At 42.3% G+C, this 27,660-nt stretch overlaps 1 protein-coding gene across 1 annotated transcript in view; it reads left to right on the top strand.

Moving 5' to 3' along the window:
- UBE2H (ubiquitin conjugating enzyme E2 H) overlaps positions 1-27,019 on the top strand; it is a 54,993-nt gene extending 27,974 nt beyond the window's left edge. The window contains exons 2-7 of the mRNA XM_073619361.1: positions 4,612-4,688; positions 10,255-10,329; positions 14,928-14,967; positions 15,328-15,380; positions 22,706-22,834; positions 26,040-27,019. Coding sequence (XP_073475462.1) covers positions 4,612-4,688; positions 10,255-10,329; positions 14,928-14,967; positions 15,328-15,380; positions 22,706-22,834; positions 26,040-26,164 — 499 coding nt within the window. The 3' untranslated portion in view covers positions 26,165-27,019. The remainder of the gene's footprint in view (positions 1-4,611; positions 4,689-10,254; positions 10,330-14,927; positions 14,968-15,327; positions 15,381-22,705; positions 22,835-26,039) is intronic.
- Positions 27,020-27,660: the final 641 nt, after the last annotated feature.

Below are 27,660 nucleotides of genomic sequence, written 5' to 3'. Positions count from 1 at the left end.
TGTCACCTAGGTCCCTGTGCTTCTTTATGCAATGCAGGCAGACCATGGTTGGTGCAAGGGTCCACCTGGCAAGGTGCTGTACTTGGCTTTCTGAAAACATCGCAGCACCCTGCCTCAGTACTCCTCTGAAGAGCCCAAAGCCCTGATGCAAGCAGTGGACTGGCTTTTGAGCGGATTTATAAAAATGTCAAAATGTCTTGATGGTCCGATGTCGGTCTTAAATGAGTGGTTGTTTTAGTAGGTAGGTGGCCACACTAGTCAACAGCCACACGTGGCGGTGAGCCGCCATAGTTGAAAGAACTGAAATCCAGTGAATGAATGGTGACTGGCCAGGGGTCAGTCAGCCTTGGAAGACGAGGGCTAGATGATGCTGGAAGTCATTTAGCTAGGAAAGGAGGCAAAATATATTGGACTTGCAGCTTTTAACAAACCTTGTTAGACGCTCAAAATGTGCGGTGAAATCGGGGTACATTTTTTCGGTACAGGAGACGAGAGGAGTCTGTCCAACTGTACAAAACTGCAGGTTAGGCTGGAGTTCAGCTTTAGGTCCCTGTTTTACACCTGAGTGATTGCAAAGGTTTGTTTTTTGTGTTGTTTTTAAATAACAAACATGTCATAGTTACCTCCTCTGTGCTAGGGTTTTGCACAGAGCTGCCCTGAGCCTCCTTTTCTAGGATCCCCCGGCGGCGCTCCTGGCACCTCCTCTTCATCGTGTACCCTCACAGAGAGACGATTTCAATGGGCGCGCTCCCAAGTCCTGCTTCTGCGTCCATTGACACACACAGCAGGACTCGGCCCCTCTCCCGTGTCGCTGGATTTGATTGACAGCAGTGGGAGCCAATGGCTCCTGCTGCTATCAATCTATCCAATGAGCACCCGAGACAGCAGCAGGGCTAATGCTCATCGCTGGAACGATTGGGTTCAGGTAAGAAAAAGGGGGGCTCTGAGGAGCAGCTGCAGCACAGGTTTTTCACCTTAATGCAAAGAATGCATAGAATGCATTAAAGTGGCTGTAAGCCCACTAAAAAAAAAAAAAAAAAACCTGCAAGACAAAGGCATAATGAGCTAGTATGCATATCATACTAGCTCATTATGAAATGCTCACCTTGGATCGAAGCCCCCGCAGCCGTCCTGGCATACTGCTCTGCCCGGCGATGTGTCTCCTGGAGTTATTTCTGGGTATTGTGGGCTCCAGCGCTGTGATTGGCTGGAACCGCCGGTAACGGCACATCAGCTGAAACAACAGCGTGATCGTGCCATTGCTTCAAGTGCGCATGTGCCAATGACGTCGGCACATGCTAATACAGGGGATATCTCCTAAACGTGCAGGTTTAGGAGATATCCACGGTAGCTACAGGGTAAGCCTTATTATAGGCTTACCTGTAGTCAATAGTGGTTGTAAAGGGTTTACAACCACTTTAAGGTGAAAAACCCAGAGACTTTGCAACTCAATTAAAGGAGCGAAAATGCATGGCAAGATTATCTCCATTATTCTCTGGGGGCTGTTCACTACCTGTGTACTGTCCTTCCATGTTTTAGGAAAACTGCTACAGGTGCTTTTTTAGTACATTAGGGTGACCTTTTGGCCCCATAGACTTCCTGGGTAGTAGAGTTCCCATTGCATTTCCAGCCAATTGAATCTATATTAAGTGCTGGTGTTCGTCTTCCCTCCTGTCTTTACAATTCACGAAGCACAACCTGTGATAATGCAGCTTTGCTTGTGAATCTTTTGGTCTGTTAAATATACTGTTTGGAATAGTTTTGTTATCTGTTCAATAAATGCAGAAAACCTATTGATCCTGATATAAATCTTGTAGGGCGGAGAACTTCCTGTGCTTGCTGCCTTTGCTGCACTGTTATCAGTTAACATTGTTTCCAGTTTTTTCTATAAACTACATAACACCCTCAATGTTAAATGAACCTGAGCCTTGGTTTTTCTTTAAAGTCTTTTACTTCTTGTTAATGTTAATTGTTGTCATTTGCTCCTTTTTGGGGTCTGTTCAATTTACCATTAAAATCATTTTGTTGGTGCAAAAATACTATATAAGCCATGTGTAATAATAATAGCTGTTCTTCTTGCCTGAAATTCAGAGTTGTCCTGTGCTTTCTGCCTGTGTTATCCCAGAGAGACCTTTTAGCCCTCCCTGTACCTTTTCTTGGACTACTCTTGGAAGTCAATTCCTGTCTATGCAGTCTGTGTCTATGGCCGTTCATCTTCAGATAATCGCTGCATGGGTGATTACATACAGTTGGCTGCGAATAGCTGTGGGAGTGGTCAGCATCTCTTTGCTTTCACAGGGGCTTCCCGCCTGCAGCTAATCGCTGAAAACCCCATGCTGGGTCTCCTTCAGCTAATTGCAAACAGCCCAATTGTGTTAATTGGGCCCATAAAGAAAATAATCAATGAGGGAGGTGTTCTGTAGTCCTCACATTTACTGTCTGGCAATGCCAAAGCTGCTTCTCCATAAAGTGAGCATTGTCATCCTATGACTGGAAGTGTGCTACTAGCAGGATCACCAGGTGAAAATGGGGTAAAAACTGAAATAAAGCAAATGCAGCCACCACATCTAAGGACTGGTAAGCCGCATTATGTTAGGCCCCTTCCAGATGGTGTGGACCCCTCCAGGAGTCCGCCTGCTTAGTGGGGAATCTGTCTGCTGATCCCCACCGAGCAGGTGGCTAGCTGGGTTGTGTCCACTCTGCTTATGCTTAGTGGACACAGGCACAGCCCACTCTCCTCTATGGGTGCTCAGATGTAAGCGGACTGCCTGTTAACACCCCACTGCCATCCGTTCCAATCCTTTAGACTCGGTTCACACTTATGCGATTCGGGAACCCTGCAAATCCACTGCAAGTTCCTGAATCGCACTCAACTCACACGGCAGTTCACAACGCCATATGTGAATACAATGTTAATGACACCCCCATTTCAGCTTGCATATCACACTGCGAACTGACAGTTCGGAGATGAATCTGTTCACATGGGTGTGAACACCCATGCGATCTGATTCTGGTGCGGACTAAAAAGGTCCTGTGCGAGATTGGTCCGACTGCAATGCGATATCAGCCATATTCTCTGGCTGAAATCACATTGCACGGGTATCGCATGTGATATGCGGTGCGAATCATATGCAATCTCGTACCATGTACGAGTGTTAACCGGGACTTAGACAAATCAGGAACAGATCCTCCATCCATCTATTTTTAGCAGATCAGATTGGATATCAGTGGGTGTAAACTGACACATGTCCGTTTTTATACCTGTCCCTCCTGTCAGAACAATGGAGGGTCTGCCTGACAGGCAGACCCGATTGGTCTATTCGTGTGAAAGGGGCCTTAAAATGGATCTTCACTGCATCTGAGCACCACAAGCCAAAAAAAACTATTTTTAATGCCTTTTTAATATTTAAAGCAAACTTCCCCGTCTGTCCATGTCTCCATGCTTTATTTTGGTGAGAAATCTCTTTGAAAAACACCCCTAGCATTTCTGGCTGTGGCCATCTTGAGTAAGGGCAAATGATTCATGTAGCATTTACTTCCTGCTCTTAGCTCAAGTATGCATGCAGCAGAGTATGCTTAGCTGAGAAAACCCCTCCTTCCCTCATGAAGACTCCTGGGAAGTATGACATCATTTGCCTACGCAGGAAACCAGGACGTAACAGAAGAAATGTAGAAAAAAAAGTTTTAAACAAGTAAATATGATATACTTTCCTATCTCTTTACTAAAGCTAGCAGTATGAGGATTAAAAATAATCAATGTCAATTAGGAGAGTGAATTTCCACATTAAAGCGGGGTTCCACCCAAATTTTGAACATTATCTCTATGCATTCTCTTCCTTGCCTAGATGCTGACATGCTGTGTAAAAAAAATTTAAATCGCCGTAATTACCTTTTTTTTTTTTTTTTTTTTTTTTTCGAATCTTCTTAGCACTTCCTGGTTTTCCTTCCATGGGAGTAGGCGTGTTTCTAGCCTCTCCCAGACCTCCCACAGTCCCCTGGGAGCTAGTCTCAGGCTTCCCAGCATGCATTGTGCAACAGCGTCATCACAACATCTCGGTGAATGCTGGGAGCACAGCATTCACCGCATCCAGGAAATACATGCTTGTGGGCTTCAAATGCCCACAATGAAGATGGAAACCGCCTTCAGTGAATTTTATAAGTTATTCTTTACAACGAAATCGGACACAGGCAGACTTATTACACAGAACATATGAGTAGATAATCATGAGAAGAAAAGTTTGTGAATGAACCCAAAAAAAAAAACGATAGGTGGACCCCCGCTTTAAGCTTGTGTTTACACTTTTGTTCAAGGGCTTAGATACACCGTAATATAAAATCTAGTTATATCAATGCCCCCTCTGCTGCAGCTGCAGGTTGGGATTACAATGCAGGGAAACCAGAGCCTAGAATTTTATAAATGGAAGATTTTGTTAATAAAGTTCCCCATAAAAAAAGTTTGCAAAAAAATAAACAAAACCTGTACATGATGATTTTATTAAAAGAAATAATTGTGTGGTACGGCCATTTCAACCTTTTGCTCATATATTGTTTTTATAGCTGTGTAATCTTGTTGAAACTCGTAGTTTTTATTTCTTAACTCAATCCTTTTAGTATTGAAAGCAAACATGAAGTCACAATCCTAGGAGGACTAAATGAATTTATAGTGAAGTTTTATGGACCACAAGGAAGTAAGTATTACCTACTGTGTTATTCTGAATGTTTGTATACATTTCAGTTTATGGCGAAATACAAAACTAGGTGAAGTCACGGCTGAGGTGTTATCTAGGTTCTAAAGGCCGTACACATGACGGCCACCTTGGCGTTTACGTAATATGACCGTAGATAACTTGTATCGATTTGTGCCCACCATTCTAGGGTTGGTCCCAGGCTCTATAAAGGGACAGTAGTCATTCACTTCCCAAAACTTAATTTAAAGGCATTTACTCAGAGCCACATTGTGGGAAAGTTGGAGAAAGCTGAACCCAAGAACAGCTGCCACTTGACTGTATAGATGTTGACTTGGCATTGTTTGGTTAATTGCAGCCAAATGTGAGGCGCACCGCCCCGTATTTGCACTCCACCTGACCTCCCACCGTAATGTTACACCACGGGGTCAATTCCGCCTTCTAGAAACCTTCCTGACAGGACTGCAGACCAGCATGTTGGCTGCTATTCTGCTGCGCAGTGATCTGGTAGTTTATCAGAATCTGCTATGCTAGCAGACGTCTTGTTACTTACAGCCAGGATAAGAACAGAGCCAGCCATGCAGCAAACAGCTGGATCTATCTGGATTGGCAAGACACTTGACGCCATATATATGTGTATTAACCACTTTAGCTCCAGGCCTTTTCTGGCACTTTTTTGTAACAATCAGTATTTTATGCTAGAAAATTACTTAAAACCCCCAAACATTATATATTATTTTAAAGCTGAGGCCCTAGAGAATAAATTGGGTGTTGCTATTTTTTGTCACATTGTATTTGCACAGCGGTTTTTCAAATGCAATTTTTTGTGCAAAATTTTTTTTGTTGCAAAAAACCACAATGCATAAGCCAATTTTTGATAAAATCTAAAAGATGTTAGATTAAATAGATGCCAATATCATGCTTTAAAATTGTGCATGTCCATGCAACAGAGAAAAATAATGTCGATGTTACTATCCATAGGCAATGCTTTAAAAGCTATTACAGGTTACCATTTTAGATTTACACAGGAGGTCTGGTGCTAGAATTGCTGCCCATGGTCTAACGTTCAGTGATACCTCACAATGTGTGGAACGATCGCTGTTTGAGTGTGTGCAGGACCAACACATGCGTTCACCTTTGGACGTGGGGGGTGCGTATTTTTTCATTTTTTTTACAATTTTATAGCTGTCATAAGGAATGTACACGTCCCTTGTGACAGCAATAGGCATGTGACAGGTCCTCTTTTTAGGGAGAGGTCTGGGATCTGTAAGACCCCCAGATCCCTCCTCTACCCTTAAAAGCATTCAACACACCAAGATCCGTGTGATTTAAATGCTTTTCATTGTTAGAAATGATGCAGTTTACATCCAGGTCCCTATATCAGTCGGACAGAGCAGTTCCGGCCTTTGCTTCTATGATCAGCTGGCAGAAGCGCCGGTGGGATTGGACTGCCCAACAAAGCCTTTCTGCTGCTTGTAAAAAGTTAGCCCTAGGATTATAAACAAAGTGGTACTCCCACGCTATTACTTTAAATGGAATATAGTGACTTAACTGCCACAAACACCGATGAGCAAATCTGTGGCTAATAAATGTAGTAAGTAATAGTGATGATGTTGCACTGTCAAGTGCCAAATAAAAATACATATGAGTGATGTAAATTTATTAACTGTGTACTTCTATACAATAATGTGATTGTACACATTGAATGAAAAACTTGTGTGGTAGAACAAAGGGACAATAAAGATTACATGTCCATGATTCCAAAGTGTCCACAATAAAGGTGCCAAAACTATACAAAATACGATGACTAATAACATACATAAGTGAGCAGTCCAAGTGAAGAAAATGCTAAATCACATGTGCAGATAGAACTAGGTGCTCAAACTCTTCCACATTGCAAAAAAAGGTGAATTGTAAGTGGTTGGTGTCTCTTCTTATAATAGTTATGATACCTCAGTGCTCACAAGCCTCTCACCTTACTGTAAGGTAACAGCATTAAGTGTAGATAACTCTTGTAATGGATCCTTATGTCACCATCTGTCTCTGGGGTCTCTATAGTGAACACAGCCCATGGGACTGGATGGACGATGATACCTCCTCCTAGGTAATCCTGGGATTTCACCTAGTGCCCTCTGTAATGGTGGTGTATAAAAAAAGGGGGGTCTCCAATAGTGTAATATTGTTTACCAAGATTTTATTGTAAAAAAATACTGGTTTTACTCACATTTACAACAGTAAAAAGGCATGTACTCCACGAGCGGCAAGCTCGTACTCCTACGTCACTTCTGGTCTGTCCGACACGTATCGTCACGCCCACGTGACTTCATCAGGGTATAACGACAGGTAAAAGTGGCGTCCTTATATAGTATAATAGGCAAGTATATATTGACGGCCATTTTCCTGAGGCCTCCTTTTTTGTGGAAACTTTGGAATCAGAGTTTACCTGCTAGGCTTGCTTTTGCAAGAGACCTGACAGTTGGCTCTTTAAAAATAAAAAAGTGAGACCTTTAATTTGGGAGGAATAACACCCCAACTTACTGTATAACAAGGTAAGTTCTGAAAACTTGGCGTAATTTGCCTTGCCATAATGGTTCAGACATTGTGTGGGATTTGTGTTTTGTCTTTTTTTTTTTTCTTGCAGCCCAGTCAACAGTAAAGTGTCTGCTTTTGGGTCCTAATGCCATGGTTTTCCATTGCACTGCATTATCACATGGAGAAGAGAGGGGATATGATTTAAATTTACAAATAGCATACTGGTGACCCCACAATAGGGATAAAACTTTTCACGGAAGGGAGTTTACCTAGACACGTGGCCACTCATTAAAATTAGAAGAGGTTTAACCTTAAACTACGTAGAGCGTTCTTTACTGTAAGAGCGGCAAGGATGTGGAATTCCCTTCCACAGGCGGTGGTCTCAGCGGGGGGGCATCGATGGTTTAAAAAAACTATTAGGTAAGCACCTGAATGACTGCAACATACAGGGATATACAATGTAATACTGACATATAATCACCCGTGTAGGTTGGACTTGTCTTTTTTTTTTTTTTTTTTTTTTTTCAACCTCGCCTACTATGTAACTTGCTTGTTAACATACATTATTTTGGATGTTGCGAGAATCCATTCATTTAGAATAGGCTGCCAAAGTACAGAAATTTAAAGCGGCCCATCTCCCTCCCCAGCCATTTCCCTCTTCTCATCCCCCCCACTTCTGTCAAAACCACAAATGGCTTTTTTTTTTTTTTTTTAACTTTTTCGGGGGAGATTCTCTACCTATTTCTTAGGTTCTTGCTTGACATTTCACTTCCTGTAGCCTCCTGAGATGCCCACATCCCTCATCACAGGAGGCCGCAGAATATCTTACTGAACATGCACAGTGGGGTGGCTGTCTTTTTCTATTACTTTCAGACAACTGCAAGAACTCATAGAGGATACAGCTGCCTACTTATGTCACAGATAAAGATGGTGGTACGGGACCCTATACACAAGAGCGATGTAACAGAATACTACTGGACCACTGGGCATTTGAGTTTGTGTTCTGTGTACTACCTAGCGAAAAAGGTGGGGGGGGGGGGGTATAATACAGTGAAGTCACTGGGGGTTTTTTTTTCTTTTTTTTTTTTTTTTAACCGGTGAACCACAATCTCGTATTTCTGTAGCAGTGGGCTACTGTGCGGGTCTGCCGATGCCATGTTTACCTCTGGGGCTGCCATTTTAAAACTATGGCTCCATACAGTGCCACGTATTGCAGTAATGAGATTTACCACAGAGTAGTTGTGATGCCAGCCTCAGGGCAGGTTGCAATCCAATTGGTGGTTGAACAAAATGAAAGTGGTTGTAAACCTCAGTCATAAAATCTGAGCAAAGCACAAATATCTGTAATGTTTACTTGCCATCTCCAAAGCTGTAAGTATAGTTTTTCTCTGGTGCTTCTTTCCTCTGTTATCAGCATGAGTCACTTTTCAGAAGTTTTCCCCACACCTGAGATAAATTTGTGACGGAGGAGAGCTCAGCACACAGCTTGTCTATTCACAACACAGCTCTGCATGTTCCTTCTCTTGTGCTGTGTGAAGGGGGGAGGGTGTTCCTTTCCTCCAATCCGCTCTCACACTCAAACTAGCTCTCTACTCCCTCCTCTTGACTCCTGACAGATGAAGGATATAAATAAGAGAGGGCTGCAGATAAACAAGTTAAACTTATGTAGGAGAATTTGCTTATTCTCTGCAACAGAAGAGGAAAGGGGGGGGAGAGGCGCCAGGTGACCACTTGGTTCATCTCTGTGTTTTATCATCTGCAGCTATTCACGTCACTGGGTATATGAGTGTTTACAACCACTTTAAAAGCAGTATTAAGCCAAAAATCTATTGCAGATTACTAATCTTTAGATGTGGTGTTCGCATCAGTTTTCTTTGACTTTTTTCCCCCTCTGTTTTCACCTGTTGATCTGGCCAATAACAAATCACTTGTGTTAGTGAGACGCAACTCTGGAGCGCAGCTTCTTTGTCAGTCTGGGGGAGGGGAGCTTCATTGTCAGTCTGAGTGGTGGGGAGTGTTAGATGTACTAGCAAATTTAGACCCACTAACAAAGTGAAGGCAAACTCCAGCTCACACTTTATAATCGGTTACAGCAACCAGCTTTTTTCCTTTTGAGGTAAAGGTTTTGCATGAATAAATAAAAGCTGATCATTTTAACCTCCCCTGTTAAAGTGGTGGTCCGACTGAAAAATACCCCTATAATACACAAGCTTAATGTATTCTAGTAAAGTTAGTCTGTAAACTAAGGTCTGTTTTGTTAGTTTATAGCAGTAGTTTATTATTTTATAAACTTACAGCAGGCCGTGGCCATCTTAAGTGTGGGCATCTGAAGCCAGACTGTATTTCTTCCTGGATCTCATCCTTGCAGATCTCGCACATGCTCAGTGCAGCACAAGCAGTGTAATAGATTTCAGGTCAGGTTTCCATAGCAACGGCAGTGTCAGAGGAAGTTGCCACCCCTTGCCAGAAGACCTTGCAAACAGGAAATGATGCAATGGGTCACGGTCAGGGAGGAGAAAGTGAAAAATGAATACAGCAGATATACAGTAGGTGCTGAGAAAAAATATCCAATTCGTTTACAGTGCACAGTTTAGTGAGGGATGCTGAAGAGTTGTAAAAGTGGGTGGAACTCCACTTTAAGTGATTTGTCTCATTAATGTTAACTGATACATTCTGCTGATGAGTTTTTGAGGTGGAAACAGACTTGCTGGCTAGATCACTAGATTGAAATTTGAAGAAGGCAAGCCTAAAAAAAGCAAACTAATGCAGCCATCACATCTAAGAAATTGTGCAATGTAATAAATGTTTGCTTTTGGGTTTAATATTGCTTTAACTCTAGTTCTTGGTGAGTGTATGTGGCTATCCTAAAAAGCAGAGTCTAGATTTAGTTTTTTTTGTGATCACGTTAAATGTAGAAATGTTATTGGGTGTTTACAATTTGTGTAGAAAAGTCCTCATTTCTACCTTGCCTATGGATGCCTTTATGTAATCATTGTGCTTTAACTGTTTACTAACCTTGTTTTATGTTTTATGGCAGCACCATATGAAGGTGGCGTGTGGAAAGTTAGAGTGGACCTTCCTGATAAATATCCTTTTAAATCTCCTTCTATAGGTTAGTAATACTAAGCTTTCCCTGACTTTGTCAGTGTTTTGTAACCATGCGGCTTAAATATGATACGTTTGACTGGGCAGCTGTTAGAGCATTGTTGATTGTATTCGCTTGCTGACTATTATGACACAGAGGGTGTAGGGAAGCTACATGCAGCTATGCAAGATAGGAAAATGAAAAATTGCTAGTGGTTGTGTAGCTTTTTAAATGAGTAAAGGATAACCTGCTAAATGTGTGAAAAGGAGGTTGGAACTCTTCCGGTTAGTTCAAATTGCCCAGCAGTATTTTATATATATATATATATATATATTCTCACAGCCAGTCATAATATTTAAATTAGTTTAAGTTCTGGATAGTGGAAAAGTTAGAACCTTTGTCAGGTTTTCATTGCTGTCTGTGTCCCATCAGGGTTTCATGTACCTTCTAACCCTGTGACCCAACAGAAAGTAAATACATTTCTTCAGTGGAGACACGGCAACAAAAGCCTTGAAAAAGTATTCACACCCCTTGAAATCTTCCACATTTTTGACATGTTACAACCTAAAGTGTAAATGTATTTTATTGGGATTTTATATGCTAGACCAACACAAAGAGGCACATAATTGTGAAGTGAAAGGAAAATGATAAATGGTTTTCAAAATGTTTTACAAATATCTGAAAAAGTGTGGTGTGCATTTTTATTCACCCCCCTTTACTCTGATACCCCTAACTAAAATCTAGAGGAACCAATTGCTTTCAGAAGTCACCTAATTAGTAAATGGAGTTTACCTGTGTGTAATTTAATATCCATATAAATATAGCTGTTCTGTGAAGCCCTTGGAGGTTTGTTAGAGAACCTTGGTGAACAAACAGCATCATGAAGGCCAAGGAACACATCAGACAGGTCAGGGATAAAGTTGGGATAAAGACGTTTAAGGGGTATTTAAGGGGGCCTGCCCCCCTGCCAATCCAATGGGGATTGGTCAGCGCTCCTTGGAACACCCCGGGCAGCACCACCTTACCTCTCCTTATAGAATCCTCTAGAAGAAAGAGGGATGTCTCGGTGGCGCTGCCTGTGAGTCACTAGCTGCTAACCCTGAGCCACTCCCAGCCCGCACAAACCAAAACAGCCAGGTGTGCCTAAATTTTCCTACACTCACCAAAAATTCTAATCTAGCACCTGCCTTTGTAGAGGGTGCTACAGTGGCAAGAAAGCCATAAGAAGTCACTGTTGCAGTTTGCAGGAAGCCATGTGAGGGACCCTGCAAACGTGGAAGAAGGTGCTCTGGTCAGATGAGACAAAAATTGAACTTTGTGGCCTAAAAGCAAAACTGTGTGGTGGAAACCAAACCTGCACATCACCCTGAACACGCCATCCCCACCGTGAAACATGGTTATGGCAGCATCATGCTGTGGGTATGCTTTTCTTCAGCAGGGACTGGAAAGCTGGTCAGAGTTGATGGGAAGATGGATGGAGCCAAATGCAGGGCAATCTTAAAAGAAAACCTTTTTAGTCTGCAAAGTCTTGAGACTGGAGTGGAGGTTCACCTTCCAGCAGGAAAACGACCCTAAACATACAGCCAGAGCTACAATGGAATTGTTTAGATCGAAGCATATTCCTGTGTTTAGAATGGACCTGTCAAAGTCTAGACCTAAATCCAATTGATAATCTGTGGCAAGACTTGAAAATTGCTGTTCAGATGCTCTCCATTCAATCTGACAGAGCTTGAGCTATTTTGCAAAGAAGAATGGGCAGAATTTTCTCTCTAGATGTGCAAAGCTGATAGAGACCTAAAAAGACTTGCAGCTGCAATTGTAGTGAAAGGTGATTCTACAAAATATTGACTCAGAGCGCTGAATACAAATGCACGCCACACTTTTCACATATTTATTTGTAAACTATTTTGAAAACCATTTATCATTTTCCTTCCACTTCACAATTATGTGCCACTTTGTGTTGGTCTATCACATAAAACCCCAATAAAATACATTTACGTTTTTGGTTGTAACATGACAAAATGTAAAACATTTCAAGGGGTATGAATAAGTTTTCTTATTCAAAACTCAAGGCAACTCAACACACAACCTGCTTGTTTTTTTGCTATAAACTTCTTTAACCGTCCAAACAATTGACTATTAACCACTTGCCGACCGCCACACATACGTTGGCAGAATGGCTCAATCAGGCAAATGGGCGTACCTGTACGTTCCTTTGAATTTACCGCCTTGTGGGCGCGCGTGCCACCGACGGCACAAGCGACCAACGCGGGAGCGTGCCCACGGGTCCCGCGGACTCTGTGTTCACTGGCGGCCCATGATCATGAGATGGAGAGGCAGAACGGGGAGATGTAAACGAGGCATTTCCCTGTTCTAGTGACATGACAGGGCTCTACTGCTCCCTGTCATCAGGAGCAGTGATCGCTGTCATGTCAGTGGTAGCCCACCCCCCCCACCCCCCCACAGTTAGAATCACTCCCTAGGACACACTTAACCCCTTGATCACCCCCTAGTGTTTAACTTCTTCCCTGCCATTGTCATTTATACAGTAATCAGTGGCTATTTATAGCACTGATCGCTGTATAAATGACAATGGTCCCAAAATAGTATCAGGTGTCCGCCATAATGTCGCAGTCCTGATAAAAATCGCAGATCGCCGCCATTACTAGTAAAAAAAAAATAAAATAAAAATACCATAAATCTATCCCCTATTTTGTAGACATAACTATGCAAACCAATCAATATACTCTTATTTCGCTTTTTTTTTTTCTTTACCAAAAATATATAGAATATATATCGGCCTAAACTGAGTAAAAACAGGGTTTTTTTTTATACATTCTTTGGGGCTTTTTATTATAGCAAAAAGTAAAATATATATTTTTTTCTTTCAAAATTGTCGCTTTTTTTTTGTATATAGCGCAAAAAATAAAAACCGCAGAGGTGATCAAATACCACCAAAAGAAATCTCTATTTGTGGGGGAAAAAGGATGTCAATTTTGTTTGGGTACTACGTTGCACGACCGCGCAATTGTCAGCTAAAGCTAAGCAGTCCCGAATCGCAAAAAATACTCTGCTCAGGAAGGGGGTAAATCCTTCAGGGGCTGAAGTGGTTAATTATTTGCAATATTTTCCCAGCTGTTCATCAAACTCATGTTTTCAGGGAGGAAAAAAGCAATAAATGAGTTAAAAAATATATATCATTTTTTGGTAAAATAGAAGATAGGGTTGGATGGAGTTAAATATATACTAAATATGTCAAATTGTGTGTACTCGTAAAATCACTAAACAAGATGGCACCCCACAATTTTGCACAGGCGACATTTACAGGTTAGCAGTTTAGCATCGACCATGAATTATGGCCTGGAAATATAGCTCTCATTCTGACGATTTATTTTTACTTAAACCTGCATGCCCTACGCTACCTATTTGCATTAGTGTGCACTGGGGTGTTTTTAATCTTTTTTTTTTTTTTTTTTTTTTCTTACAGTTCCAGGTATAGTCCATTTTTTAAATTGGTGCAAGCTGGACCAAATGTAACTATGTATGTTCCATTTCTGACCAAAGTCCCTGGAAGCTGTAAATCTCTGAAGTAGGCTTTCTATTTGCTTCCTAGTCCTGTGCTGAGCAGCCAGCCTGATGCAGTCTGAACACAGGAGGTCAGCCACTCATCAAAAGCTGCATTTTCTGTATGAATGCAAAGTGTTCTCTGGACGAGGTGGAGGGGTGGGGATGTTGCACTCTCCACCTCATTTAATCAGAGAACGTTTTGCATTCATTCAGATAATGTGTTCTCTGCATGGCGCCCTTGCGCAGCAGCTGACTCCCGTGTTCACAGTGCATCAGGCCAGCCTCTCAGCACAGGACCCAGAGAAAAGTGGAGATCACTGGAGCAGTGTTGTCTGCTTCAGTGATTTCCATCTTCCAGGGTTATTGGCTTGGTATGGTATATGCTTAGTTAAAGCGGAGTTCCACCCAAAAGTGGAGCTTCCACTTTAAGCACTGGTGACCCCCTGACATGCTACATTTTGGCATGTCATTTTTTCTTTTGGGGGGGGGGGGGGGGGGGGGGGGATTTTTTAACACTTTTTTTTTTTTTTTCTTTTTTAATTGTCTTTAACTTATTGCTATCGCAAGGGGGCCAATACGCACCCTGCTTGATAGCATGGCAGGTGACAGGTCAACTTTATGGAAACATCAGTGTTCTATTGAAACTCCTAATGACTCCCCCTGCCTTTGACTACAGATTGTGCTTGTTCAGGGAATGCTCTGAACCCAAAAGTGATGTAGTACAGGTCTCTTCTAGGTTCCAGGGACCATTGGGAAACCTCTCCTCCTACTCTCAATATTAGTTGTTTACCATGGTCTGTGAGGGAGGGGTAACGTACCTTCAGAGCCTCATAAAAGTGATTGGGACACCAGACCTATTTTAGCTGAAAGTCCATCATGGGCTGTAAAAATCCATTCAAATGTCAGGGCTGCTGTAGGAGCCATGAACTTTAACCCCTTGAATACCAGGGCTTTTATAAATGTACCTTGGTAGACAAGAGGTTAATGTATGCTGCTTCCTATGCATGTTAATGGCCATCAAAGTTTGTTTTCTAATTGGTATTTGCTCTATCTTTTAGGATTTATGAACAAAATATTTCATCCCAATATCGATGAAGCGTAAGTTTCACTTTTTTTTTTATTTGTAACTCGCAAACAATGCAGTAATCCCAGCCAGATTGAAGAGCAATAGTGCAATATTATGAAAATTCTAAGAATGATATATCTAAAGTGCAGCTGGTAAGGCAAGATAAGGAAATATTAAATTCTCAGCTACAAATGTTGTTCTAGCTAGAAAGTTTCTGGTACTTTACATTGCACAGGGCCACTAAATATGCCTGAACACAATATTTGAATTGTGTAGATTTCCAAGTGGTGCTTCCTGAGTATAATTGGGATATGATCATGAAATGACCTTACTTTCTGTGAAAAGTGAATTGGTACAGTGTTTTATTTTTAATTGGACCTATATCTCCACAGGTCAGGTACAGTGTGTCTAGATGTCATCAATCAAACCTGGACAGCTCTTTATGGTTAGTTCCTTGTTAAGTTTATCCTAAAATAAAGTATGCACATACTGTATATCCTTTTGAACTGAGGGGTCACGTTCAAGGAAACAAATTCCCGGATAGTAAGATATGGTGGTTCTAGTGTATATATTTTTATTTGCCTCTGTTCCAGCAGTCTGATTGCTAAAATCAATGAGTTGTTTTACCACCGCATCTTAACCTTGTGATCATTTTCTCTTAATATTTTAACTTGCAAACACAAATGTCACAAAGATGTATAATCCTTATTTTTCCACATGACCTGATTATTGAACCGTTAAACATTATTGCCTCATAAATGATGATTTTAGCTCATGAAGGGTTTGGTCACAACCGCAAATGACTCCTTTTTCTCTGCTTTCCTCCATAAACACCTACTGATCGTTATTGCCAGACTCAACCCAGTGTTATTTAAGGAGGTATCATGTGTGTTAATAGTTGTGAATTGATTTTATTATAAGGGTGATAAAATAACACTGATGGCGTTAACCTGGCACTAGTAACCGTAAACAAAGACACTACTTGCAGAGCAGACCAAATAAAGCATGTTATCCATCTTTGTGAATGGAGTTCTAAGAGATGTCAACTAGATAGGGTGCAGCAAGAAGGTAAAGCCTCACACACACCACTAGGGTGGAAAAAATCTGACACCTCTGGTCAGAGCCGATGTACAAACAATCCAATGTTATTACAGCGTTCTCCCTTGCTGTGCTATGGTGTTCTGACAGGGGGACAGCCCCCCCCGCCAGAACACTCAGGTCAGTGCTGTCAGCCATTGGCTGACAGCACTGATCAAAAGCAGGTCGGCAGACCTTTTTCTGTCATGAGCCTTTAAAAGAAGGCGGCTGAACAGTTGGACCAGCTGCCATACACATGGTTTGTTGAATTGGCCGACATTCAGCCCGTGTGTGCTAGGCTTAAATCCTCTTCTACATATGGCTCACTTTAGTGTCTGCTCCATGGAAGATGAGATCCTGAAAACAGTGGAATAAGGCTCCATTCGCATGGGAATTCATTTGCACTGGCATCCAGCCACGTACAATGCAGTTAATCTCTGTCTGGCTTGTACAAACAGTCACAAATAGCTGCAGCCACCGCCAGCCATTGCACTGTGTACCAGTAGCTATCCACACAAAGCTGACAATCCCAGTCGCAGCAATCAACAGGTTCTTGCCTCTGGGGTTTGCAGCGTGGCTAAAGCCCCGCCATTGATGGTGTGATTTTTCTTTCCCGCAACCATGATTGCAGGAAAAAAATTTGCTAGATTCCCCCATCAACACTGACTGCCTCCCATGGAGCTATTGTGTTCTCCGGCCAGGGAGGCCAATGGAGCTGTCCCTGCTGGGAGAACACAGTGATTATTGCTTGCGGCTATTCAAATTTATAGTTTTGTGGGGCATGGCTAGTTTACAAAGTTTTTTTTTTTTTTTTTTTTTTTTTTAATCCTGCTGATTTGGTTTCCCTACAGTAAACCCCCATCATTTGGCTGTTAGGCAGCTCTAAGACACTCAACAATGAAAGAGCTGTTCAGTTGTCTGTCCAGGTGACATCCCGTGTTTTTCACTGTCTTTATTGCACCAAAACCAAGCAGGATTAAGCAGGGGCATATTTGGTGCAGGTGATTTACTGTGTACAAATAGTATACACATAAGGCTCATTTTCCTTTTATATTGTTGGTGAGCTTATATTACTACTGAGAAATAACACTCATAATTTAGCTGACTGGGGTCTTCTGGGCCTGTTTGTGGCTTCTCATTTTCTTCAGCAATAAACCTCCTTTGAAGCGTGCCATATTCCCTTCAGGATTTGTTGCTTATGCAAATAGCATATTAATTTCCTCCTAGGGGATTAGGTGGCTTATTTCTTCAAAACCTCTTTGGATAGCTTAGGAGGCTGAATGATTTGGAACTGGAGCCGCATGAAATTCCTAAATACCCGATAAAAATAGTTAAATTTTCATAAAGTACCGGCGTCTTTGTAGCAGAATAGTCCTAGGTTGGTAATATCCTTCCTTATTCTGTGTTTTCTGAGAATGGTAAGACATTGGACGCACCAACTAGAAATAAAGCGTTACTGGATCTACTGATTGCCAACAATACAGACCTGATCACGGATGTGGAAACAGCAATCACAGGTCAATTTGCTTCAGTATAAATCACACAAATAGAAAAAATAAGGGGAATAAAAAGACACTGAATTTCAAAAGAGCCATTCCCTAAACTACGAACCTTGCTAGGCATAAATTGGGATACAATCTTAAGAACAAAGAACACGAAGGAGAGATGGGTTTGCTTTAAGAGCATATTAATTAAGGGCATTGGCCAATGCATCCCATTGGGTAATAAATTTAAAACGGCGAATAAAAGTTCTGGATGGCTTTACGCCAATGTAAAAATTCATATAAAAGCAAAGCAGAAGGCCTTCAAAAAATACTAGGTTAAGGGATCATCAGCAATCAGATTTTAAGGAATACAGCAAGAAATGTAAGGGTGCAATTAGGGCAGCTAAGGGAGAACACGAAATACGCATAGCGGAGAAAAGAGAAAAAAAATCCCAAGAAATTCTTTAAGTATGTAAACCGTAAAAAAGGGAGGACAGACCATATTGGCCCCATAAAGAATGAGGAAGGTCATCTGGTTACAAAGGATGGGGAGATGGCGAAGGTATTGAATTTATTCTTCTTCTTTGCCTTTACAAGGGAATTGGGGGGGCAGCTTCAGTAACCAAAACTGCAGTGTTTATCCTCATGACACGTCACAGGAAGCACCTCCATGGTTAAAGGGGTTGTAAAGGTATACATTTTTTCACCTTAATGCATTCTATGCATTAAGGTGAAAAAACTTTTGAAAATACCGCCGCCCCCAGCCCCCCGTTTTACTTACCTGACACCTCGAAACTCGGCCGCTCGCTCCCGACCTCCATTCAGCCGATCAGCCTGGTCGCTGATTGGCTATAGTGGATGGATTGAAAGCAGCGCAGCCATTGGCTCGCGCTGCAGTCAATCACAGCCAATGATGCGGCGCCGAGTGATACAGCGAGCGGCTATAGCCGCCGGCTGTATCACGGGAGCGCGCCCGCAATAACTAACCACCATGCGAGAGAGCTCGCATTAAGGTGGTTAGTTATTGCGGGGAGGAGCTGAGACAGCCGCCGAGGGACCCCAGAAGAGCAGATTCGGGGCCACTCTGTGCAGAACGAGCTGCACAGTAAAGGTAAGTATAACATGTTTGTTATTTAAAAAAAAAAAAAAAAATTACCTTTACAACCCCTTTAACAGCGGACATTATTAAAATTAGACTTGGGAAACTTAACATTAATCACCAGGACCAGATGGCTTGCACCCGAAGGTACTTGGGGAACTCAGTCAAGTAATTGCCGGACCATTGTTCCTAATTTTTACTGACAGTCTGACTGGAATGGTACCAGCTGATTGCAGAAAAGCCAAAGTTGCACCAATATTTAAAAAGAGCCCAAAATACATCCCTGGGAATTTCAGACCAGTTAGCCTAACATCAATAGGGTGCAAGCTCTTGGGATAAGGGACTTGTATACATGATTTTAGTAATGAGAATGGTATCATTCGCAGTAATCGGCATGGATTCGTGAAGAATCGTTCTTGCCAAACCAATGTATTAACCTTCTATGAGGAGGTGAGTTGCCATCTAGATAAAGGAAGGCCTGTAAACGTGGTGTATCTGGATTTTGCAAAAGCATTTGACACAGTTCCCCATAAACGTTTACTGTACAAAATAAGGTCCGTTGGCATGGACCATAGGGGTGAGTACATGGATTGAAAACTGGCTACAAGGGCAAGTTCAGCGGGTGGTGATAAATGGATAGTACTCGGAATGGTCAGGGGTGGGTAGTGGAGTCCCCCAGGGTTCTGTGCTGGGACCAATCCTATTTAATTTGTTCATAAACAACCTGGAGGATGGGATAAACAGTTCAATCTCTATTTGCGGAAAATGCTAAACAGGGCAATAACTCTGCAGGATGTTCAAACCTTACAAGAAAATATGAACAAATTAATGGGGTGGGCGACTACATGGCAAATGAGGTTTAATGTAGAAAAATGTAAAATAATGCATTTGGGTGGCAAAAATATGAATGCAATCTGTACACTGGGGGGAGAACCTCTGGGGGAACCTAGGATGGAAAAGGACCTGGGGGTCTACTAGATAGGCTCAGCAATGGCATTCAATGCCAAGCTGCTGCTAACAAAACAGAGTATTGGCATGCATTAAAAAAGGATCAACTCCAGAGATAAAACGATAATTCTCCCACTCTACAAGACTCTAGTCCGGCCGCACCTGGAGTATGCTGTCCATTTCTGGACACCAGTCCTCAGGGAAGGAGGAGGTACTGGATATGGAGCGAGTACAAAGAAGGGCAACAAAGCTAATAAAGGTTCTTGAGGATATTATTTATAAGGAAAGGTTGCAAGCACTGAACTTATTCTCTCTGGAGAAGAGACGCTTGAGAGGGGATATGATTTCAATTTACAAATGCCGTACTGGTGACCCCACAATAGGGATAAAACTTTTTCGCGGAAGGGAGTTTAACACACGGGCACTGCTTAAAATTACAAAATAGGTTTAACCTTAAATTACATAGAGGGTTCTTTCCTGTAAGAGTGGCAAGCATGTGGAATTCCCTTCCACAGGTGGTGGTATCAGCGGGGAGCATCGATAGTTTCAAAAAACTATTAGATAAGCACCTGAACGACCACAAACAAAGCTTTACACTGATTATTATGTAAATGACACTGGCAGGGAAGGAGTTAAACACTAAGGGGCGATCAAGGGGTTAAGTGTGTCCTAGGGAGTGATTCTAACTGGGGGGATGGGCTACCACTGACATGACAGCGATCACTGCTCCTGATGACATGGAGCAGTAGATCCCTGTCAGTTCACTAGGCAGAACGGGGAAATGTCTTGTTTACATAGGCATCTCCCAGTTCTGCGTCTCCGTGACACGATCCCTGGGTTACCGGCGGACATCGAGTCTGTGGGCACAGTCACGCTGTTCCCACCAGCCCCGCCAATTAACGGGGACTACAGGTACGCCCATTTGCCCACCGCTGCCATTGTGCTGGCGTATATTGGCGTGCAGCGGTCGGCAAGTGGTTGATAAGGTCTACTATAGGGATAAGGTCTACTAGTTGTAGTGGAGGATAATGGGTAGTAGGAGTATTTTATTTAAAGTGGAACTGGAATTGCATCTACCGCATAAGTAATAAACATCAGATCAATTGCTTCATTTTTAGGTGTCAATAGCCTACAGTGCTATGGCCTTCTTTATGGAATGTCTTTGCATAGCGCAGTAGTTGTCATGCTCTGATCTGTTCATAGGCTCCAATGGACTGTGTGAAGATCTGTCTTTGTACTGTCCTATAGGCAGCCCATTGTCTGTGGAGTCAGCTAGTATAGGTGGTGTGTGTGTGCTGCAGGTTGGGGAGGAACTGCATATACAATGCTAGTTGTTTTTCTTCCTATTTTAGTACAGTTTTAACCACTTGTCTACGAGGCACTTGCACCCCCTTCCTGCCCAGACCATTTTTAAGCTTTCAGCGCTGTCGCACTTTGAATGACAATTGCCTGGTCATGCTACACTGTACCCAAACACATTTTTTTATCATTTTCTTCACACAAATAGAGCGTTCTTTTGGTGGCATTTAATAACTGCTGGGTTGTTTAATTTTTTCTAAACTTTTGGTCTTTTTTTTTTTGTAAAAAATACTTTTTTCTGTCAGTAAATTTTGTAACCAAGTCATTTTTCACCTTCACTGATGGGCTGAACTGGTGGGCATTGATGAGGTGGCACTGATGAGGAGGCACTAATGTGGCTCTGGTGGGCGGCGCGGATGGGCAGCACTGGCATCACTAATGAGCACTGATTGGTGGCACTTGTGGGCACTGTATGCTGACACTGTATTTTCTATATTGTAATCAGGGCACTGATGATCAGTGCTCTGATTACATTCCTACATGTCCCCCTGTGTGGAGATGCTGATTACCGGCACTTCCTTGCTTACATGTGATTGGACACAGCCGATCACATGGTTAAAGAGCCGCAGATGCGGCTCTTTACAGAGATCAGAGTCACGCCGTGTCCTAGCAACACGGCGCGGCCACGATCGAGAGCGGCCGTTCTGGGACGCCATCCCAGAACCACACTGCTTCACCACCATTTGACGGTAGGCGGGCGGCAACCAGTTAAACTTAATACATGAACATTAATCTTTATCAAACCTGGATAATTTAAAAGCATGCATTTAAATTTTAAAAGTAATGTCCTAAAAAATAACCATGCTAATGCACCAAAGATGAAATTAAGCTTTATTCAAAATATCATAAATGTGTGAGCATACAGACGGGAGGAACAGGTTGACAGGTTTCACACGATAAACGCACTTTTGGTGGTTTTGATGAAGCATTTTTATCGTGTGAAACGCATCAACCTGTTCCTCCCCTGTCTGTATGCTCAAACATTTATGCTTTTATTGATCTTTTGAATAAAGCTTAATCGCATCATTTTGTGCGAGTGCAGCTATCAGATTTCTTCGTTTCCATTCCTGCAGTAACAAGGCGTGCAGCCCACCTCGGAGATCATATAGCTTGGATCGTACAAGCCTTGCCAGCCCACCTGTGAGCAGCGGGACTTTGCTTCTAATTAACAATGCTACTTTTGTCCTATGTCCACCCATCTTACCTTGGCTACACTTTCATTATTACAACTTTATTTTGTGGCCTATATAATAAATTGTAGACCCCTTTCCAGAATGTAACATTAGTGCTGCATTATTGTGTGTTTTTAAATGTGGAACTGGTTTATGGTTTCTAGCAGCTCTACCGTGTCTTTGATACCAGTTAGTGTTGGCTAGACTTGGTAAACCATTCTACTGAGGTATGTCTAGGATATTAGTCGGCAATAACACTTGAACATATGAGGATGGTACAATGGGGCCTGACATTTTTGGTTGGTTTGCAAAGGACGTGTTCCAGAGCTGTCATCTGTTACTGCCTTCTGCTTCACTATTTAGTGAATCCCTGACCTGAAGCAAGTTTGTATCCTTCACTAGTGGCATGCTCTTTCCAGGTCAGAGGTCCACAATGTAGGAATGCCAGGATCAGCATGACAGCCTGTAATAAAAATAATGAAAAGACTGGACTATAGCGGCTTACATATTGCTTTTAGAGGTTCACTTTGGGTAAGTAACTTGGTTTGATGCTGCTGAAGAAAGGTTGCTGAAAAGAGGGTTGTGTAAAAAACTTAACACTGTTAATTATGTGGTTTTTTTTTTCTTTCAGATCTCACCAATATATTTGAGTCTTTTCTGCCCCAGCTGCTGGCCTATCCAAACCCAATAGATCCACTTAATGGAGATGCAGCAGCTATGTATCTGCATCGACCAGAGGAGTACAAACAGAAAATTAAAGGTGAAATCTTTTAGTTGGGCAGCAGTTTCTTTTGCAATACAGTTATAATGGCTCAAGCTCTCAAATTAATTAAAATGAAAAAAACTTAAAAAAAATAAAAAGGTAAAATGCAGTGGAGCAACAGTGACCTTTCCACAAACAAAATCGGCTATACATTTCATAGTTATTTGTAAATGCATACAAAGCTGCAACTGATCAGTGCATGGTAAAGGTGCAATATAGAGGCCTCACATTCAAGGAATACTGTAGTTCTGTGTTTTCAATTGTTTTTTGTTACTATGACAAAGCAAGCTGAGCAGGAAGAGTTAAGTGTCATAGGTTCATTCATCATTTTTCAAGCCTCATTATTTAAGATTTACAAATTGGTATTAGTATAATTGTGTTGTAATCAACATGGGAATATCTATGTACCATATCAGTTGATTTCTTTTAAGACCCCGTTCACACTAGTGCGACATGCGATTTACAAATTGCACCTGAAGTCGCATCTGTCTTTCTATGGCACAGTCTTGAGGTGCGATTTGAAAACTAGTTCCTGCACTATTTTTGGCGATTTCATGTGTAACTTGCATTGTGATCTGTGCATGAAATTGCACAGATGTTGGAAGACTGCAGAGGAAATCGCACCGCCATGCGACATTGAAATTGCACTAAAGTTGCACAATTTCAAAGCCGCATTCAGTGTGAACGGGGAGGGGGGCTTAAGGTTTAAATCAGTCAAACTTAACAGTGCAGGGGGATTAAGGGTTCAGTTCAAAGTTGGGTTAGAGCATCTTTTTTTTTATCCAGGGTTCTGTGAAGCCTGAATTTCCTCTCAAACAGGACTAGTTTCATATGACCAGTGGAGCCTCTCCTCTTGTCTCTAAATAAGTAACCTCAGCCAACAATTTAAAAGTATGTTTTACGCTGCCCACTAAGCAGTGGGATGGAGAGCATTGGAGCTTGGTTAAGGTAAGTAATGGAGCCTCTTCCTTCTATGCCCCTCTCCAGACTTAAAGTGGAGCTCCAGCCCCCCCACCACAAAATTAAGTCAGCAGCTACAAATGCTGTATGAGAAGGGGGGTGGGGGGAGTATAGTGGGGCTTGGAGAGAGACAGGTGGATGGGAAACCACTATAGGTAAAGGTAATTATAATGATAAAATACTGTGGCGGCTGACTTTTATTATTATGACACTTACCTGTTGAGGGATCCTGCGATGTCGTTGCCCCAGCCAATTTTTTAATCCGCCAAAAAATAAAAAATTACTGCGCTTCCCTACACCCCCAAGCTGCAGTTCTAATTCATAGGTAAGAATCAAATAGTAAAACAATCACAGGACCGCGCTAAAAATCTATAGTAGGTAAATTCCCATCAACCAAATATCTCAAATATTGTGTTATAAACAAAACAACATATTATATTCTAAACCCAAATATCAACACAACATGATTGTGATTAATTATATAATTAATGAATATTGTGACTGTATTAAAAAACTATAGGCAAATAAATTATAAGAAGTGATAAAAAAAGAATAAGTCCGTGACTGATAGTGACTTCAAATAAAAACAGTCCTTAATGTAGATAATTCCACCAGTAGTGATTGAAGGCTTAATGAACAAAAACACCTCGTGAGAAGGATCCACCACCTATAATGATGTATGCTTACCAAAGGTAAGCTTTAATAAAGCTTATGTTTGAAATCCACTCTGCGGGGACACCACCATCGGTCTCAGCATAGAGGGAGGATCGCCCGGAACTCTCCGACATAAAGGCCAAAAACTCAGCAAGAGGAACCCAGGGAAATGAAAGACACATCCTCCATAGTGTGAATCCGCATAAACAATTTAATAAGTAAAAGTAGCACACTTACATAGAAGTATCGAATAAACAGCATGTATTGTAAATCAGCCGGCCGGCCTGCATGCACCCGTTCACAGTGGGATAGAAACGATGACGTCAGCGCGTCTGCCTTCCGACGTACGTTTCGTCCTATTGGACGTTGTCATAGGAACGGCTTGGGTGGTGCCACTACCGCCATTCCTTGTAAGGGAAACTGGCAGTGATGCCCTACGGCTTCACAGCCGGTTTCCTACTGCGCATGCGCAATGTGCGCTGCGCTTTCTGAATGGCCAGGTGGGGTGGAAGGAGGGGGGCTGAACTTCCGGGGGACCTCGCCGTGGCGGGCACCTGTCAAAAACAGCTACCCGCTCCCCCTGCAAGGTGTCAAATGTGGCAGCGGAGGGGGGGGGGGGGAGGAAGCAAACAAGCGGAGCTTCCGCTTTTGGGTGGAGCTTCACTTTAACATGCATTCACTCCTTGAAATCGTAACAAGATCTAGAAGTGCTTAAAGGCCAAGTTCACCTATGTAACATGTTCTAGCGCAGGGATATGCAATTAGCGGACCTCCCAGCTGTTGCAAAACTACAAGTCCCATCATGCCTCTGGGTGTCATGCTTGTGGCTGTCAGTCTTGCTATGCCTCATGGGAGTTTTAGTTCTGCAACCGCTGGAGGTCCGCTAATTGCATATCCCTGTTCTAGCGCCTACCTCCTCTCCCCCTAATTCTCTGCTCCCCTTCCCCGTGATAGCGGGTGGGGGATCTTCTCACAATACCCACTGTCGCGATTTAAAAACCGCACAGCTCTGCCCTCATGGCCGCATCATTCATTCAGAGTTCTGTGAATTAATGGACTACAAGTACTGTCAGCCACTGCGGCCAGTGGCTTGTAGCTCTCAATGAACTGCAAGGGCACTGGTGAGCACTCTTATAGCTCATTGATTCTTCACACAATTCAGTAACTGCTTGCATGTATCGGAGGTAAAGGCAGACTGTGAACTGAAAGTCTGACATTGCACACATGATCTGCTGATTGCAGGTGCAATGCTTTACAGGTTCCAGAGTAAAAAAATCATTTTAAAAAATCTGCATTTTTTTTTAATATAAAAGGTTAAGTTCTCCTAAAGAGGAAATCTTAGTGTGTGGGCAGCACAAAATGGAGCCATACGTGCGTTCTTTATAGCCTGTGCATACTGGGTGGTGGTTGAGGTGCATGGCAGAGGTTGTGAACTTTATTTTGTGATCTGAGGTGTCAGTCCTTCCGTCAGAATATTAAGATTTATGGGTAAAGGATATTGTGTTTTGGTGGTGGTTGTTGGGCGCTTTTGGTGAGTTAGTTTTTGGGGTTTTTTTTGTTTTTTTTAACACTGTCTCTGTCACTCTAGAATACATCCAGAAATATGCAACAGAAGAGGCGCTTAAAGAGCAAGAGGAGCGCACTGGGGACAGCTCGTCTGAAAGCTCAATGTCTGACTTCTCGGAAGATGAAGCCCAGGACATGGAGTTGTAGTAGAAGAAAATCTGCTTTTCAAAAGTGAAACAAACATAAAGACTTTTTCCTAACCACGAGAAGCAGACTTTAATATTCATATTTAAACAAAGCAATTTTTTTTTATTACTAAACAAGGTTTTTATGAATAATAGCATTGATATATCACCCTTTAGGTTTTGATTTTTTTATTTTTTTTTTTCCTGATCATTTCTGAACCCTAATGTGCATAGCGTATACCCCACATTCCATTTTGGTAGCTGTGTGCATGAGCTCAGCAGTCCAACATTGTGTGTTCCTTGAACTCAAAGGAAAGGAAAAGCAAAGCCAGGATTAACAACTTTGACTGCTGTGATCCATTACATTTTCAAGTAGTGTTATCATTCTATCAGCGCCCTGCCAAGTGGATCATGCCTCGGACTTTGCTGGAATAATATATTCTTCAAAGCAAAATGGTGAACTTTGAGGCATATTGTACTAAAACAAAAGCCTTTAGATTACTATAAAGGAAAATGCACATCTGTGGGTCACCAGATGGTGCTGCCCACCATATTTTTTTTTTTTTCTTTTAAATGCCTGCAAATTTAGTTGGGAAATACATTCAGATAGCCCCAAAGAGCAGGACTTCATAAATGCCTGTCTCAGGTTTTAAGTACCTTTTTTAAGTGGATGTATCCCCCCTCTCTTAAAGCCAAGACCGGGTCAAACTGCTGTAATACTGGTGTGTGCCATCTTGACGGAGTTCAATTGGTTGGATTTAAAGTTGTGTGGGCTGAACCCAATAGTGACCTGACCCATTGCCATTGTTTCTCTTCTACAGAAAGAGGGTGGTGAATTGTATGACTTCATTTACTTTCAAATATAGAGAAGACTTCAGTTGTGCGTCTGTTATTTAGACTTTTTGATGACCTGTTACCACTGAACGTTTAACTTTGCTGCCATATGCGTCAGTCTGTCCTTTGTGGGGGGGGGGGGGGGGGGGGGAGTACTAGTATTGCATTAAACAGCATAATCTTCCTTTTAAAACACATTGAACTTCAGTATAAAAAAAAAAGCTGTGGCAGATTGTTAGAAATATTTGGCAGGCCATACAAGCACAAATTAGGTCACCCAACTTGGCACAAGACTGCCTATCTAGTAATGGATATAACCAGCCACATCTGACTGATATAGATGATTGGCAGCTGTACTGTACATGTGAGTTGTGAAGGCAGTATTAGCAGTTAGACCCCTTTCACACTGGGGTGTTTTTCAGGTGTTTTTGGACTAAAAATAGTGCATGTAAAGCACCTGAAAAACGCCTCCCCTGCAGCCTGAATGTGTGAGCCTGAGTGCTTTCACACTGGGGCGGTGCGCTTGCAGGACGTTAGAAAAAGTCCTGCAGGCAGCATCTTTCAGGCGGTGGGGGAGCGGGGTGTATACACTGCTCCTCCACCGCCCCTGTCATTAAAATCAGTGGGCACCGCTGCTGAAATGCCTGCAAAGCAGTTCGGCAGCTGCGCTTAGCGGGCGCTTTT

The sequence above is a fragment of the Aquarana catesbeiana genome, linkage group LG03, assembly GCF_042186555.1.
Source record: "Aquarana catesbeiana isolate 2022-GZ linkage group LG03, ASM4218655v1, whole genome shotgun sequence".
In the NCBI taxonomy this organism is placed as follows: domain Eukaryota; kingdom Metazoa; phylum Chordata; class Amphibia; order Anura; family Ranidae; genus Aquarana; species Aquarana catesbeiana.
This window is presented reverse-complemented; position numbering and strand designations above follow the sequence as displayed.